Genomic DNA, 13,744 nt, shown 5'->3' on the forward strand with positions numbered 1-13,744 from the left:
TGAAGTACTACGTGGGACTCCTAAGTACAGTTTATAAACTGTTCTACTCCATGTCTTTCTTCCCCTGCAGTTTCTGTAAAAGGCACAGTGCTTGTTCCTCCCTCACTGTAAATTAAGGAGGGCTAAAAGTTTCTTTCCTTTCTCGCAACATTGTTCAAACAAGGATTGAAGAGTTAAACAAAGGCTCCAGTTGGGAGATAAGAAAGGGGAGGGAAAAGAAACATGCAAACAGTAAATCTGGTTTCCAAGATATGGCTTGTTTTCTGAACCCGTTCCATACAGTTGTATCTTCCACGAAGGAAGGAGCCTATCTGTATCTCAACAGCAGCTATCTTCACATCTAAACCCAAGAAAGTGAAATGAACAAAGAACCAATTCCTTCTCTTAAAAATTCAACAAAATTTGCTTTCAGAAGTTGAAAAGACAACTCTCAGCTTCTTCTCTGAGGACCAATGTCTTCCCTGATGACTAAAACCAGAAATAAACAACCCTTCAGGGGAGACCCTAGTTCCCAAACTACAGAGTATATAGCCTTACTCTAAGGCATCAAGAAGTTACACATCAGGATATACTGACTGCAAACACCCCACCAGCCACACAACAGATACATGCACAGTGGCGGCCATTCTGTTACATAAAACACACAGATCACAGTCAGCAATGAAGAGAAACCTCTAATCTGATTAATCTAATATCCCTTATAGATAAAGAAGAAACAAGTCCAGATTTATCAAAAAACTTTCCTTGGGTTGCTTTGAACAAAAAATGTGAATATAGGAGAACATGTTTTGTAAGAAGGGAAAATATGAAAACTTAAGTGTTGTTCATCAGTGTTATCAATGGGGGCTGAGTGATGTTAGACAAGTTATTTAATTTAACCTCTCTCATTTCAGTTTTCTCTGTCATGAGAATTAAAGAGATAATAAATTCTTTTAATCTACTATGTTAGTATGACACACTGAGGAGAACAGAATGCCATTTTGGCAGTATTCTTGTCCATCTTGTTGGTATTCTTGTCCAGAATGCATTGTCTCATACAATCATGAGAAAACATCACACAAATAAAACTGAGGGACATTCTACAATGTCTGACCAGTACTCCTTAAAAGTGTCAAGGAAAGTCAAAGGAATTATTATAGACTGGAAGAAACTAAGATGAAACAACAACTAAATGCAATGTGAAATTCAAGATAAGACCCTAGAATAAAAAAAGGACATTAGTGAGAAATGGCTAAAATACAAATAAAATCTAGGTTTGGCTAATAATATTGTGACAAATGTTACTATCCTGCTCTTTTTAATGTAAGAATATTCAAATAATTTTTGTTTCCAAGTAATTAATTTTCTCAAGCACCTTAAACATCTCTGGCAAAGATATATGAACACGTTTGTATAAAACTACAAATGCACGTACTAATATCTAAGACTGACTAAAATAGCACTACCACTACCCCACACTTACATAGAGAACTCTTTAAGTTTGAAATATTTTACTAGTTCTGACTGAACCAGAAGGGGAATCTTCTTTAAATCCTAGCACCTTATCCAACATCTAGGTTATAGCATCCTATTTTGCTTCCTGAGGAAAAAAAGAATGTTTCTTTCCCTACTAATAACTTCTCATTGTTACCAGGAATACAGAGCTAAGCATATAAAAAGTGCTCAGTGAATACCTGAGGAATTGAGTTGGTCTGGTTCCTCTTACATGCCTCCAATAGCATTCATCTCAATACATTTAGGAAAGAAAAAAGGGGAGGGGAGAAAGCACTATGGAACAGAGGCAGATGAAAAATAAATGCATGTCCTTCTACTGCAGGGCTCTAGCTTCTGCAGGTAATGGAGTGACTCAAAACCAAGTTAGGGACTTTTTAGGCTCCAAATATCACAGGTTAGGCAACTGCCTAACTATGCAGCAGTATGAGGTGGCTGGATGTACACACACCTGTAAGGGTGATGTCATCGTCGTCATCATCTATGATTTCTTCCTCAGCAACATCCAGAGAGCTCTCAGTGATCATGTCATTGGGCTCTTCCACACAGGCCAGACCAGCATAACTATTAAGAATATCAGCACCAGGAACATGTTCCACTATTACAGCAGGAAAAATAGCTGGATCACCAAGCTGGGAGGGATGAGAGGGGGGGGGGGGAGATTTTAAAAGTTTTGCTTTTGTTAAATTCAACCAAAAAATATTTCATATTGGACATAAATGTAGTTTTCACATCATCAGCTACTTGTATCTTGACAATTCTACACTGCAGAAAATACGTATCTGTTAAGACTAAATAAACTTTCATTATCAATCCTGGGTCTTTTCAAGAAAGTTTTCATTGGGAAATCCTATAAAAGTAGATTTTTAAGCCACATTAAGCTAAAAAAACATATCATTAATACATAAAAAGTGGCATACAAATGAGATGTCCAACTAAAAAATGTCTCAACAAAATTTTCTGGACAGAAAAAAATCTGTGGTACATTGTCACCTGGCACACAGGCTGTGTCTGACAACAGCTTTTGATACATATGGGAAAATTAACTTTTATTTTCTATCTAGTTATAAAATCACAGAATTTTAGAACTGAAAGGACCTTTATTTGATCGGGTCGAGGCACTTCATTTTACAGATGAGGAAATTAACCCAAAGAGGCCTTATTAACAACCCACTCAAAAATCAAGTTAGTCATGAAAAGAATTCAATGTTCAAAGTAGAAGCAAATATAAAGATCTTTGAATGTATTTGACATTAGTACACACAAATCATAATACTATGCAATAATGATGGCTGTCTATAAAACTGTTACTTTTCATGTATAGTAAAAATGCTTTGACATCTATGAACTCATTTTTATAGTGTTCTGTCATACAGTAATGGTATTACTCATTTGATACACTCTCATTAACATTTCTCTGCAAATCATCATCCCCCAAACCACTGATATGCAATAAATAATCTACAGATGAAAAAAAACAAGTTAGTGACAAACTTCATTAAGTTACTACCTCCTTTATATTCTTAAGAAAAACAATTTCACTTGGGAAGTTGCAAAAGTAGTACAAAGAATCCCCCTATAACCCTCACCTGTTTTCCCCAAATTTTAATACTCAATCATGTCTATCATTCTCTAAATTATTTACATACCTGCAATTTTTATTTGTTTGAAAATGGTAGACATAACTGCTCCTTTAACCCCTACATACTTAAGTGTATACACTAAATACATAAAAATTATCCTATGTAAAGACAATACAATTATCAAACTCAGAAAAGTAACAATGATATATAGTATTAATATTTTCCTTAGTAGACCTTATTCAAATTTGTCCAATTGTCTCACTAATGTCCTTTAATTAAAAAATGAAAAAAAATATTTTCGGTTCAGGATCCAATCTAGGATCATAGGTTTAATTTCATAAATATGTTTTCCTATGACCATCCCTTTAATCTGTAACAATTTTCTGTCCTTTCATCTGGAACAATTCTAAAGTTTTTATTTGTGTTTCATGATCTTGTCATTTTGGAAGCGTACAGGTCATTTGTTTTAAAAAGCATCACCCAATCTGGAATATGATATTTTCCCATAATTAGATTCAGTTTACATTTTTGATAAGAATACTAAAGAAGCAATATGGTGTCCTTTCAAATCCATCATATCAGGAAGCCCAAAATATATATGTCCCATTACTAGTGATATTAACATGGATTACTTACTTAACTTAAGGTGGTATCTAAAAGGTTTCCCCACTATAAATTTAATATTTTTCCCATTGTAATTGCTATCTTATGGAAAGCTAACCCAAGATTTATGTAAATATCCTGTTTCTTAAACATATTCCTGAAGGGTCCCAACCAATAAGATGGCAAACTTCCGGCTTCTTTTCGGGGTCCTCGGTTCCCGCCGGTGCCACCTAAAGCCCAATCACCTCTCGCCCCCCTCCCAATCCCAGCACCTAGCCAACAACCACCAGCCCCGTAGAAGTAACACCACAATCACCCTATGCCCCATCCTATATAACCCAGTACCTTTCCCTAAAAAAGCGGAACTCTCCGGTGAATTGCTGCTATGTGTCGCTCCTTTCCTTTCATTGGTGCCGAAACCCGGGAGACAGGACACCCCAACTGGGCCCCGACTTCCCCCAACACCAGCAGCAGCTTGCCCTCGTCCTCTTTTTCCGGCGCTGGCTCATCACACTCACCACTCCTCTCTGGCCTTTAGGTAAGTTCCCCCCCACCCCCCCGGGGTGGGCCACTCTTCCCTGAGCTATCGCAGTGCCATTGACCGTGATCGTCGGGCAAGGCCCTGACGCTCGGGGACGAGGAGGGAACGCTCCCCGCCTCAGGCCTTCACGGCTGCGGCGGACCCTCAGGCCCCTCCCCCGACAGCCATAAATCCCCGCCTCAGGCCTTCACGGCTGCAGCGGACCCTCAGGCCCCTCCTCCAAAAGCCATAAACCCCCACCTCAGGCCTTCACAGCTGCAGCACACTCTCAGCCCCCCGCCACTCCAACAGCCATAAATGAGGTGACTCCTTTGCAGGTGAGCACGCTCCCTTTCCCGCCCCCTCCTCCTTCTGTTCCGTCCGCCGAAAACGCCTAGCGCTAGGTACCTCGTGACTCCGGCATTCTGCATTCCTAGGGAAGTCTGGGTGACGACCCACACTTCCCAAGAAATTCCGACTCGTATACGAGTTTCCGCAGACCACCAAGGATCATCGGGGATGCCCTTTGTCTCCCTGTGGTCTGCCTCCAGTCCGAGGATCCCCGTTCGTCTTCCCCTGTTTGTCTCCTTCTCTGTCCTTTAGCCATTTTGTCTCCTTGTGGTCTGCCTCCAGTCCGAGGATCTCCGTTTGTCTTCCCCTGTTTGTCTCCTTCTCTGTCCTTTAGCCATGGGAGCCTCCTCATCCCTCCCTGAAAGTTCACCTCTTGAATGCCTGCTTAAGCATCTAGCTACCCTCTCCGTGACGCCTGATATAAAACCAAAACTTCTCCGTAAATATTGCTCCCAAGATTGGCCGACATACCCCCTGGACAATAACAACCAATGGCCCGCAGGGGGAACTCTTGATCCTAACATCACTCGCAGTCTCTTTAACTACTGCCAGCGCCTGAAAAAATGGAAGGAGATTCCCTATATCGAAGCTATTCGCCTCCTAGCTCAAAATCCCAGCCTCTGCACTACCTTCTCCCCGCCCCAAGTTCTCCTAGCCTGCAAGCCGTCTCCCTCCCCTCCACACACTCCCAGTCCCTCTTCAATTACCTTTCACCCGGCCTACGAGCCTCCGCCATACAGACTTCCCCCTTCGGCCCCTCCCCCTCCTACAACCCCTCCACCCTCCGCCGCCGCTGCCGCCTCTTTCCCCATGGCAGAAGCCTCCGGACCTCTCCCTTCCCCTTCTCCTCCTACAAAAGCCCCTCCCCCTTCCTCTACAGCCGCCACCGCTGCCGCTTTCCCCGCGGCAAAAGCTTCCCATCCTCTCCCTTCCCCTTCTTCTCCTACAACAGCCCATCCCCCTTCCTCTACCGCCGCCACCGCTGCCGCTTTCCCCAGGGAAGAAGCCTCCCATCCTCTCCCTTCCCCTTCTCCTCCTACAACAGCCCCTCCCCCTTCCGCTACCGCCGCCACCGCTGCCTCTTTCCCCGCTGCAGAAGCTTCCCATCCTCTCCCTTCCCCGTCTTCTCCTACAACAGCCCCACCCCTTCCTCTGTTGCCGCCGCCGCCTCCACCCCCACAAAAGCCTCCCATCCTCTCCCTTCCCCAACCTCCACCATCTCCTCCTGCACCTCACTACCTCCTCCTCCGTCCCCCTCACCATCCCCCCTGCCGCAAATGGAGCCTGAGCCTTTCAGCCCCCCCCTAACTAAGTTCCAAGAGCTTCGTCCGTCTTTGCCCCCTCAGATTCGGTCCCGAGAGCCTCCCAAAATTATCGCGGCTTTGCCCCCATCACCTATTTACCCTGCACAGACTGAGCCAGAACCCTTCAGTCCCCCTCAGACTCGGTCCCGAGGGCCTCCCAAAATTATCGCCCCGCTCCGGGAAGTAGCAGGATTTGAAGGCATCTTGCGCGTTCACGTCCCTTTCTCCTTAGGAGATTTAGCCCAACCTGAGAAACGCCTAGGTTCCTTTTCCACTGATCCCACAACCTACATCGGAGAGTTTCAATGGACCCTCCAGTCTTACAGCCTCACGCATCATGACATTTTCATGCTCCTGGCCAATACTCTCCTCCGTGAGGAGCGTAGATGAGTTTGCGACTTCGCCCAAACGCATGCTACTGAAACCCACAGGACTGACCCCACCTATTCCCCTGGCCCCACTGCTGTCCCCGAACAAGACCCATACTGGGATTATAGCACCGCCGTGGGTCTCCACTCTCGAGATATTTTTGCATCCTGCTTAATAGCAGGTCTGAAAAAGGCAGCTTGTAAAGTAGTCAATTTTCAAAAGCTCCAAGACATAATTCAAACGAGAGCCGAAACCCACTCCGAGTTCTTAGACAGACTCACTCAAGCCCTATTACAGTTTAGCAGCCTGGACCCGGAAACACCTAAAGGAAGACATGTCCTTATGACATACTTCCTAGCTCAAAGCTACCCCGACATTAAACCTAAACTCAAAAAGTTAGAACAGGGCCCCACTACCCCACAGACTGCGATCCTAACAGTGGCCTTTAAAGTCTTCCATAACCGGGAGGAGGAGAAAGAACGCCATAAACAAAGGCTGATCAGGCCAATTTCCAAATGTTGGCCCAGCTGATAAAACCACAACCTGGGCGCCCCTCTACAAACAAGCCCCCCCCCCCAAGAGCCTGTTTCAAGTGTGGAAAGGAGGGACATTGGTCAAGGGCGTGCCCCTTCCCCAGAACTACTACCACCCCATGCCCCAGATGCCACATAAAAGGCCACTGGGGGTCTGATTGCCCAACCACCCGAAGGCGAGGCTGGACTAACAACCCCCATCCTAAGCCCACTGTAGTGGGGCTTGCAGAAGAAGATTGACGGGGCCCGGGGGCTTCTCGCCCGACCATTTCCATCACCAAACAGGAGCCCAGGGTTACTTTAACAGTAGACGGTCGCCCCATCTCCTTCCTCCTAGATACAGGAGCCACCTTTTCAGTCTTGCGAGAATACCGGGGCCCTACCACGCCAGCCATTAGTCCTATAGTCAGGGAAGGAGGTAAACAGGTTTTCCCATTAACCCCCCACCCTTTTATGCACAATCCTAGACAATTCCATACCTTTCTCCCACTCCTTCCTAGTTATGCCCCAGGGTCCCATCCCTTTACTAGGACAAGACATCTTTTCCCTCCTCCACGTTTCCATAACTATATCCACTCCCACAGTCCCCAGTACTCCCTTTCTGATGGCCCTCATAGCCGATGACCCCCCTCTACCCAATGAAAGCTCCAGTTCCGCCCTCATACACCCTGTAAATCCCAAAGTTTGGGACATTACAAGCCCCTCCATGGCCCTACGTCCCCAAGCCTCTATCAAATTACGTGACCCCTCTCAGTATATCTGTCAGGCCCAATACCCCATAACCACTTCAGCCCTCATAGGCCTCCAATCCATCATTCAAGATCTCTTAAACAAAAATTACCTCAGACCCACTTACTCCCCATTTAATACCCCCACATTAGCTGTTAAAAAAACCAACGGATCTTTCCGCCTTGTCAAAGACCTTCGCCTCATTAACATGGCCGTTGTCCCTATCCATCCCTTAGTTCCAAATCCATACACCCTTTTATCGCAGATCCCTGCCTCCGCATCCCACTTCTCAGTCCTAGATCTCAAGGATGCATTTTTTTCTATCCCTCTAGACCCCTCCTCCCAAGATTTTTTCACCTTCACCTGGAAGGACCCATGCACCAGACATTCTGAACAACTTACTTGGACAGTTTTGCCACAAGGCTTCCGAGATAGTCCCCATATTTTTGGACAAGTCCTAGCTCAAGACCTCAAACAGTTTCATCATGATCATCCCGAGTCCACTTTATTACAATATGTAGATGATCTTCTACTCTGCAGTCCCTCATGGGAACAGTCTCAACTTGACACTGCGTCTCTACTTAACCTTCTAGCTTCCAGAGGTTACCGGGTATCCCCTGTCAAAGCTCAAATCTCTTCCCCTTCTGTCACTTACCTTGGATTCCTTCTGTCTCAGCAAAGAAAGTCCATTACTTTAGACAGAAAACGACTCCTCTCTGACCTGCCCGTTCCCAAAACCAAGACAGAAATCCTTTCCTTTCTAGGCTTGGCTGGGTATTTTAGAGCGTGGATCCCTAACTTCTCCCTGTTGGCAAGACCCCTATACGACCTCAGCAAGGGCCCCCCTGAAGAACCATTATCATCCTCACCCCGACACTCCTTCATTAAGCTCCGTCAAGCCCTTGTAGAAGCTCCAGCTCTCCATCTCCCTGATTTGTCAAAACCCTTCTCATTATACATTCATGAGAGGTCCAGTCAAACTCTAGGAGTCCTAGGCCAATATTATGGCCCATCCTTTGCCCCAGTAGCTTATCTCTCCAAGCAATTAGACCCCACAGTTCGGGGATGGGCCCCCTGCCTACGGGCATTAGCCGCTGGACAGCTCTTGCAGAAAGAAGCTCATAAACTAACATTCGGAGCGCCCCTTACCATTCTGTCCCCACATCACCTAAAAGATCTCTTAACCTACAAAAGTTTACAGACTCTCCCTCCCTCCAGACTCCTGACCTTACTGTCCTCTTTCCTCCAAAATCCAGACATTTCTTTCCTCCCCTGCTAGCCCCTGAATCTGGCCACTCTTCTTCCTCTACCCTACTCTCCTCATACTCCCTCGCATGATTGCCTGGAGGCCCTTCACAACTTCCTTCCGTGCCACTCCACGATCTCCGAAGGAGCCCTCTCACACTCCGACCTCATCTGGTTTACTGATGGGTCCTCCTTTAACATGAGGGCATCCACTACTCAGGATATGCAGTAGTCTCCCTCGAAGATGTCATTGAAGCACGAGCCCTACCCCCTGGTACAACCAATCAGCAGGCTGAACTCATTGCAGCCACCAGAGCTTGCACTCTGGCCCGGGACATGTCTCTCACATTGTACACTGACTCCAAGTACGTATTCCACATTCTCTTGTCCCACGCGGCAGTATGGAAAGAACGAGGCCTCCTCACCACAAAAGGGAATTCCATCACTAATTCAGCCTTAATTACTAAACTTTTAGAGGCTTCACAACTCCCACACCGACTAGGCATAGTCCACTGCAAATGACATCAAAAAGATGAATCCACCATTGCAAGAGGTAACAACAAGGCCAACAGAGTAGCCCGGTCAGTTGCCCTATCAGAAAACGCACCAGACAACAATCCGTCTGCCCTTGCAGTTTTAGCCTTATCACAAGACGCCCTCTGCTCTCAGGACAAAGAGTCTCTCTTCCGCCTCTTACATGACCTGTTCCATCCCAGCCCCCAATCCTTAATCCATTTTTTACAATCTTTTTTTCCTCTCTCTCCTGAAGACAAAACCCTACTTAACCAAATCACCTGCAAGTGCACCATCTGCCAACGCACTAACCCTAATACCCCCGTCAAAGCCCAACCCTTCCCGGCTCATCAAGCAAGGGGTAATGTCCCCGCTGCAGATTGGCAAATAGACTTCACTAACATGCCCTCTGTATGACGTACCAGATACCTACTCATGCTAGTAGATACATTTTCAGGATGGGTCGAAGCTTTCCCCACCACTAACAAACGAGCATCCGTAGTTGCCTCTATCCTCCTCACCCAGATCTTTCCTAGGTTCGGGATGCCCACTTCCCTCCAATCAGATAACGGCCCTGAGTTCACTGCCCAAATTATCCAGAACCTCTCCAAGTCGCTCTCGCTCCCCTGGCATTTACATTGTCCTTACCGACCACAAGCTTCAGGAAAAGTAGAAAGAGCCAATAGGACTCTAAAAGACATCCTGACCAAACTATCTCTAGAACTACACCTTGACTGGGTTCGCTTACTTCCCTTAGCTCTACTCCGCATTCGAGCCCTCCCAAAGAAACCTTCCTTCTTGTCCCCCTTTGAGATCATGTACAGCCGCCCGATTCTACCCCCGGGGCTCCCTTCCCACAAAGGACCAATTCCTCCCAATATAGCCCTTCCACTACTCTCTCTCCTCCGCACTGAATTGTGGAAATATCAAGATTGGCTCCTTCCTGATCCATCCGCCTCCCAAAATCCTCCTGTCTTACAGCCCGGCCAACTAGTGTTTTATAAGCCACCAGAGGATCAGCCCTCTCTCACCCCGAAATGGGAAGGTCCACACCCAGTTATTCTCTGCACCCCATCGGCCGCCAAGCTCTCACTGCCTGATAACTCTGTCACCCCTTGGATTCATATCTCCAGGTTGAAACCAAATACCCAAGACTCACCTTCTCTGGACACCCAAGACCCATCAGTCACAATCCAGAGTCCTTCGGATACAGCCCAAGACGCTGTCTACTCTACCACGCCTCATCCCTCTGATCCCTTGAAGCTCCGCATCTCCCGTGCACCCTCTTTGCCATCCATTCCTGAATCATGACTTTTTCCTCCTTTACTGCTCTCTCGCTTTTTTCCCTCATTCCTATTGTCTTCCCCGCCGCCCCACCCTCCTTTGTATGGCGATTCAAAGTCAAGCAGACTTACACACAGCATCAAACAAAAGTTACTGCCCTCATTGCCACATCAGACTGCCCTCTGAAAGGCTGCTCTGAGCCTTTGTACCTCCACTTTCCTCCCTCCACTGAAGTATTCATTTACAGCTACCTTTATTCTCCCTACCTCTGCTTCCTCTATGACCAAAGACAAGCCTATTGCAGGCGATGGCAAGACACCTACGGGGGATGCCCCTACTGGTCTTGCACCATTCACTACATGGGTGACTTCCAGTACCCACAGTATTACTCCTCCAACCGTTTCATGAAATATCTCAACGGGTCATTCTCCTTATCAATCCCAGATCCCTGGGACTCTCGATGGGCTGCTGGAGTAACAGCCTCAGTTTACTATAAGGGGTCCTCTACCCCCCATAGTACCCTTCATATCTCTCGAGAGTATGTTCCCTCTCGCTCCCAGATCTCTCAAGTTGCATCAGATATCAGACATTCCGAAAAAGTCATTATCCAAACTCTTGACGGCGCCTCTTCATCTTATTCCTCCTACGCTTGGTTACAGCTCATTCAAGACACCACCATCTTTCTTAACCACACCCTCAACACCGCCAATTGTTTCTTGTGCGCATCACTACAGCGCCCACTGCTGGCCGCCGTGTCCCTTAATATTTCCAACTACTCTTTCCATGCAGAAGGACAACCCCTCCCCCTCCATCCCCTGGCAGACATACCCCTATGGGAACCAGAATACGCAGATAATCTCACCATCCACCACTGTGTAGGCCCAACTCCACCCCCCTCCAGTGCACTTCACTGCCTCTCTATCTACACCCCTACCTCCAGCTCTAAGACTTTTACACAACCGGGACACTTCTTTTGGTGTAATGGCAGCCTTTTCAACTCACTACCTCTCAACTCCGATACACCCTGCATTCTCGTCACCCTAATCCCACAGCTTACACTTTACAGCATGGCAGAATTCCTTGAGCTCCAACCTCCCTTGCACTCGCGCACAAAAAGGGCTGCTTTCCTTCCCATCATGGTCGGTATCTCTTTAATCACCTCAGCCATTGGGGTGTTTTCGGGAGGAGCCTTGGGTCACTCTCTATGGGCAGTTAGAGATTTCGACGCCAAACTTGAGGGAGCCCTGACATCCACTGCCGATTCCCTAGCCTGTCTCCAAAGACAGGTCACTTCGCTAGCTAAAGTCACCCTTCAAAACCGGCGGGCCCTAGATCTGCTTATAGCCGAGAAGGGCGGCACCTGCGTCTTCCTCCAGGAAGAGTGCTGCTATTACATCAACGAATCCAGCATTGTAGAAACTGACATCACCAAACTCACTGACCTTGCCTCCAGCCTCCACTCTGCTTCCAATTCCAACCCATTCTCTTCAATACTAACAAACCCCCTCCTCACCTGGCTCTGGCCCATTGCAGGCCCCATAATAGTCATTCTTCTTGTCTGTCTCTTCTTACCCTGTATAATAAAGTTCATCAAATCCCAAGTCGGAAAAATCTCTAGTCAAGCTTTCAACCAGCTTTTACTCAGGAACTACCAGCTTCTGGCCACGGAAGACCCCTCACCCTCACGTGACCTCCTCACCACATGCTGAGATGGACCCCTCTCTCCGCTGGAAACTGTTCCTGGAAACAATGGCCGCAGACGCCTGGCTCCTGACACCCATATCCTCTTGGCACCATTGGAATCAACAGGTCCTCAACCTATGGTTACAGGGAACCTTCATTGATTTCCAACCTGAACAAGTCCACATCCACTCATCCTTACTGTGGGGAGTCCTATCAACCCTTTCCTCCCAATCCTCAAACCCTCACTCCCTTCTCCGCCCCTGTTCAGCAGGAAGCAGTCAGAGAGAAAGCAACGTCCACAAACCCATAGAGGAGAAAGGGGGGAATGAAGGGTCCCCACCAGTAAAAGGGCAAACTTCCGGCTTCTTTTCGGGGGTCCTCGGTTCCCGCCGGCGCCACCTGAAGCCCAATCACCTCTCGCCCCCGTCCCAATCCCAGCACCTATCCAACAGCCACCAGCCCCGTAGAAGTAACACCACAATCACCCTATGCCCCATCCTATATAACCCAGTACCTTTCCCTAATAAAGCGGAACTCTCCGGTGAATTGCTGTTGTGTGTCTCTCCTTTCCTTTCAATTCCCATAAATATTATCTCCTTAAATGTACGAAAAAGCTCCTGCTTCTACATATAATGTCAGATACTTTGTCATTTACCTTGAGTAAGTCTGTTATATTGAAATTGGTATCTATCATTTCATTATAACTAAGCAGCCTCAATCTTTTAAAATTATGTATTTGTAGCACTGCACACTGAGGCTAAATACTACTTTCATCATAAGAATTTAATTACTCAAATGTATGATATAATAAATGCTAAACAAATACTATCTGTGCCTTTGAGAATGCTATGTTCTGATATTATGGGTAATAACTCTATATTTGGATCATTTTGAGACAGGGACCATAGATGTAGTCAGAATAGAGTGAGGGCCTCTGGAGGGGGCAGGGTGGGATATTTGCTGTGAAAGCAATGTAACTACATGCAAGGAAACCCACCCCTGCTAAAACTCTATGTTAAACATTGAGCCCTAGAATCGTTCTCCAGTGAAATCAGTTAATGTTCCCCAGATAAAGAAGAGTAGCACATGTTTTATTATGCTAATCATTTGTGGCCATGTGTAGGATTCACTTTAGCATGCTAAAAGGCCCAGGCCTGTGTTCTGTCTTTCCTCCTTCAGATCTGACAAGGTGATTTTGCAAACTGAGCAACTAACTTAGCATGCAGACCCAGCTGTAGACGGCATAGTTAAAGGAAGGAAGAATTCCATCTTAAAGATAAGATTGCATTTTAACACCCAGGAAGTTCAAGAGGCAAGATTCTTTAGCAAGTAGACAATACCTCAGCCCACCTGGGGGCTGGGCAGGCAGCCTTTTGATATGCTCCCAGACCAAGGCTCCGGTGTCCCAGAGAGAAATCAAGGCAGGAAATTCCTAACAGTTAAGTTAATTTTTAATATTCACTTAAGGTTACGCATTATTCTTCTAGACTCTTGCTGAATACCATCAAAACCTTATCCACCTATTTGTTTCTACAT

At 46.5% G+C, this 13,744-nt stretch overlaps 1 protein-coding gene across 9 annotated transcripts in view; it reads right to left on the minus strand.

Annotated features, from left to right (window-relative positions):
* Nucleotides 1–13,744, minus strand: part of ELF1 (E74 like ETS transcription factor 1) — a 141,078-nt gene that overhangs the window by 29,515 nt on the left and 97,819 nt on the right. For all 9 annotated transcript variants that reach the window (XM_073212558.1, XM_073212556.1, XM_073212555.1 and 6 more), the window contains one exon: nt 1,943–2,123. In XM_073212558.1, coding sequence (XP_073068659.1) covers nt 1,943–2,123 — 181 coding nt within the window. The remainder of the gene's footprint in view (nt 1–1,942; nt 2,124–13,744) is intronic.

This window comes from Manis javanica, chromosome 9 (assembly GCF_040802235.1).
Source record: "Manis javanica isolate MJ-LG chromosome 9, MJ_LKY, whole genome shotgun sequence".
NCBI lineage: Eukaryota > Metazoa > Chordata > Mammalia > Pholidota > Manidae > Manis > Manis javanica.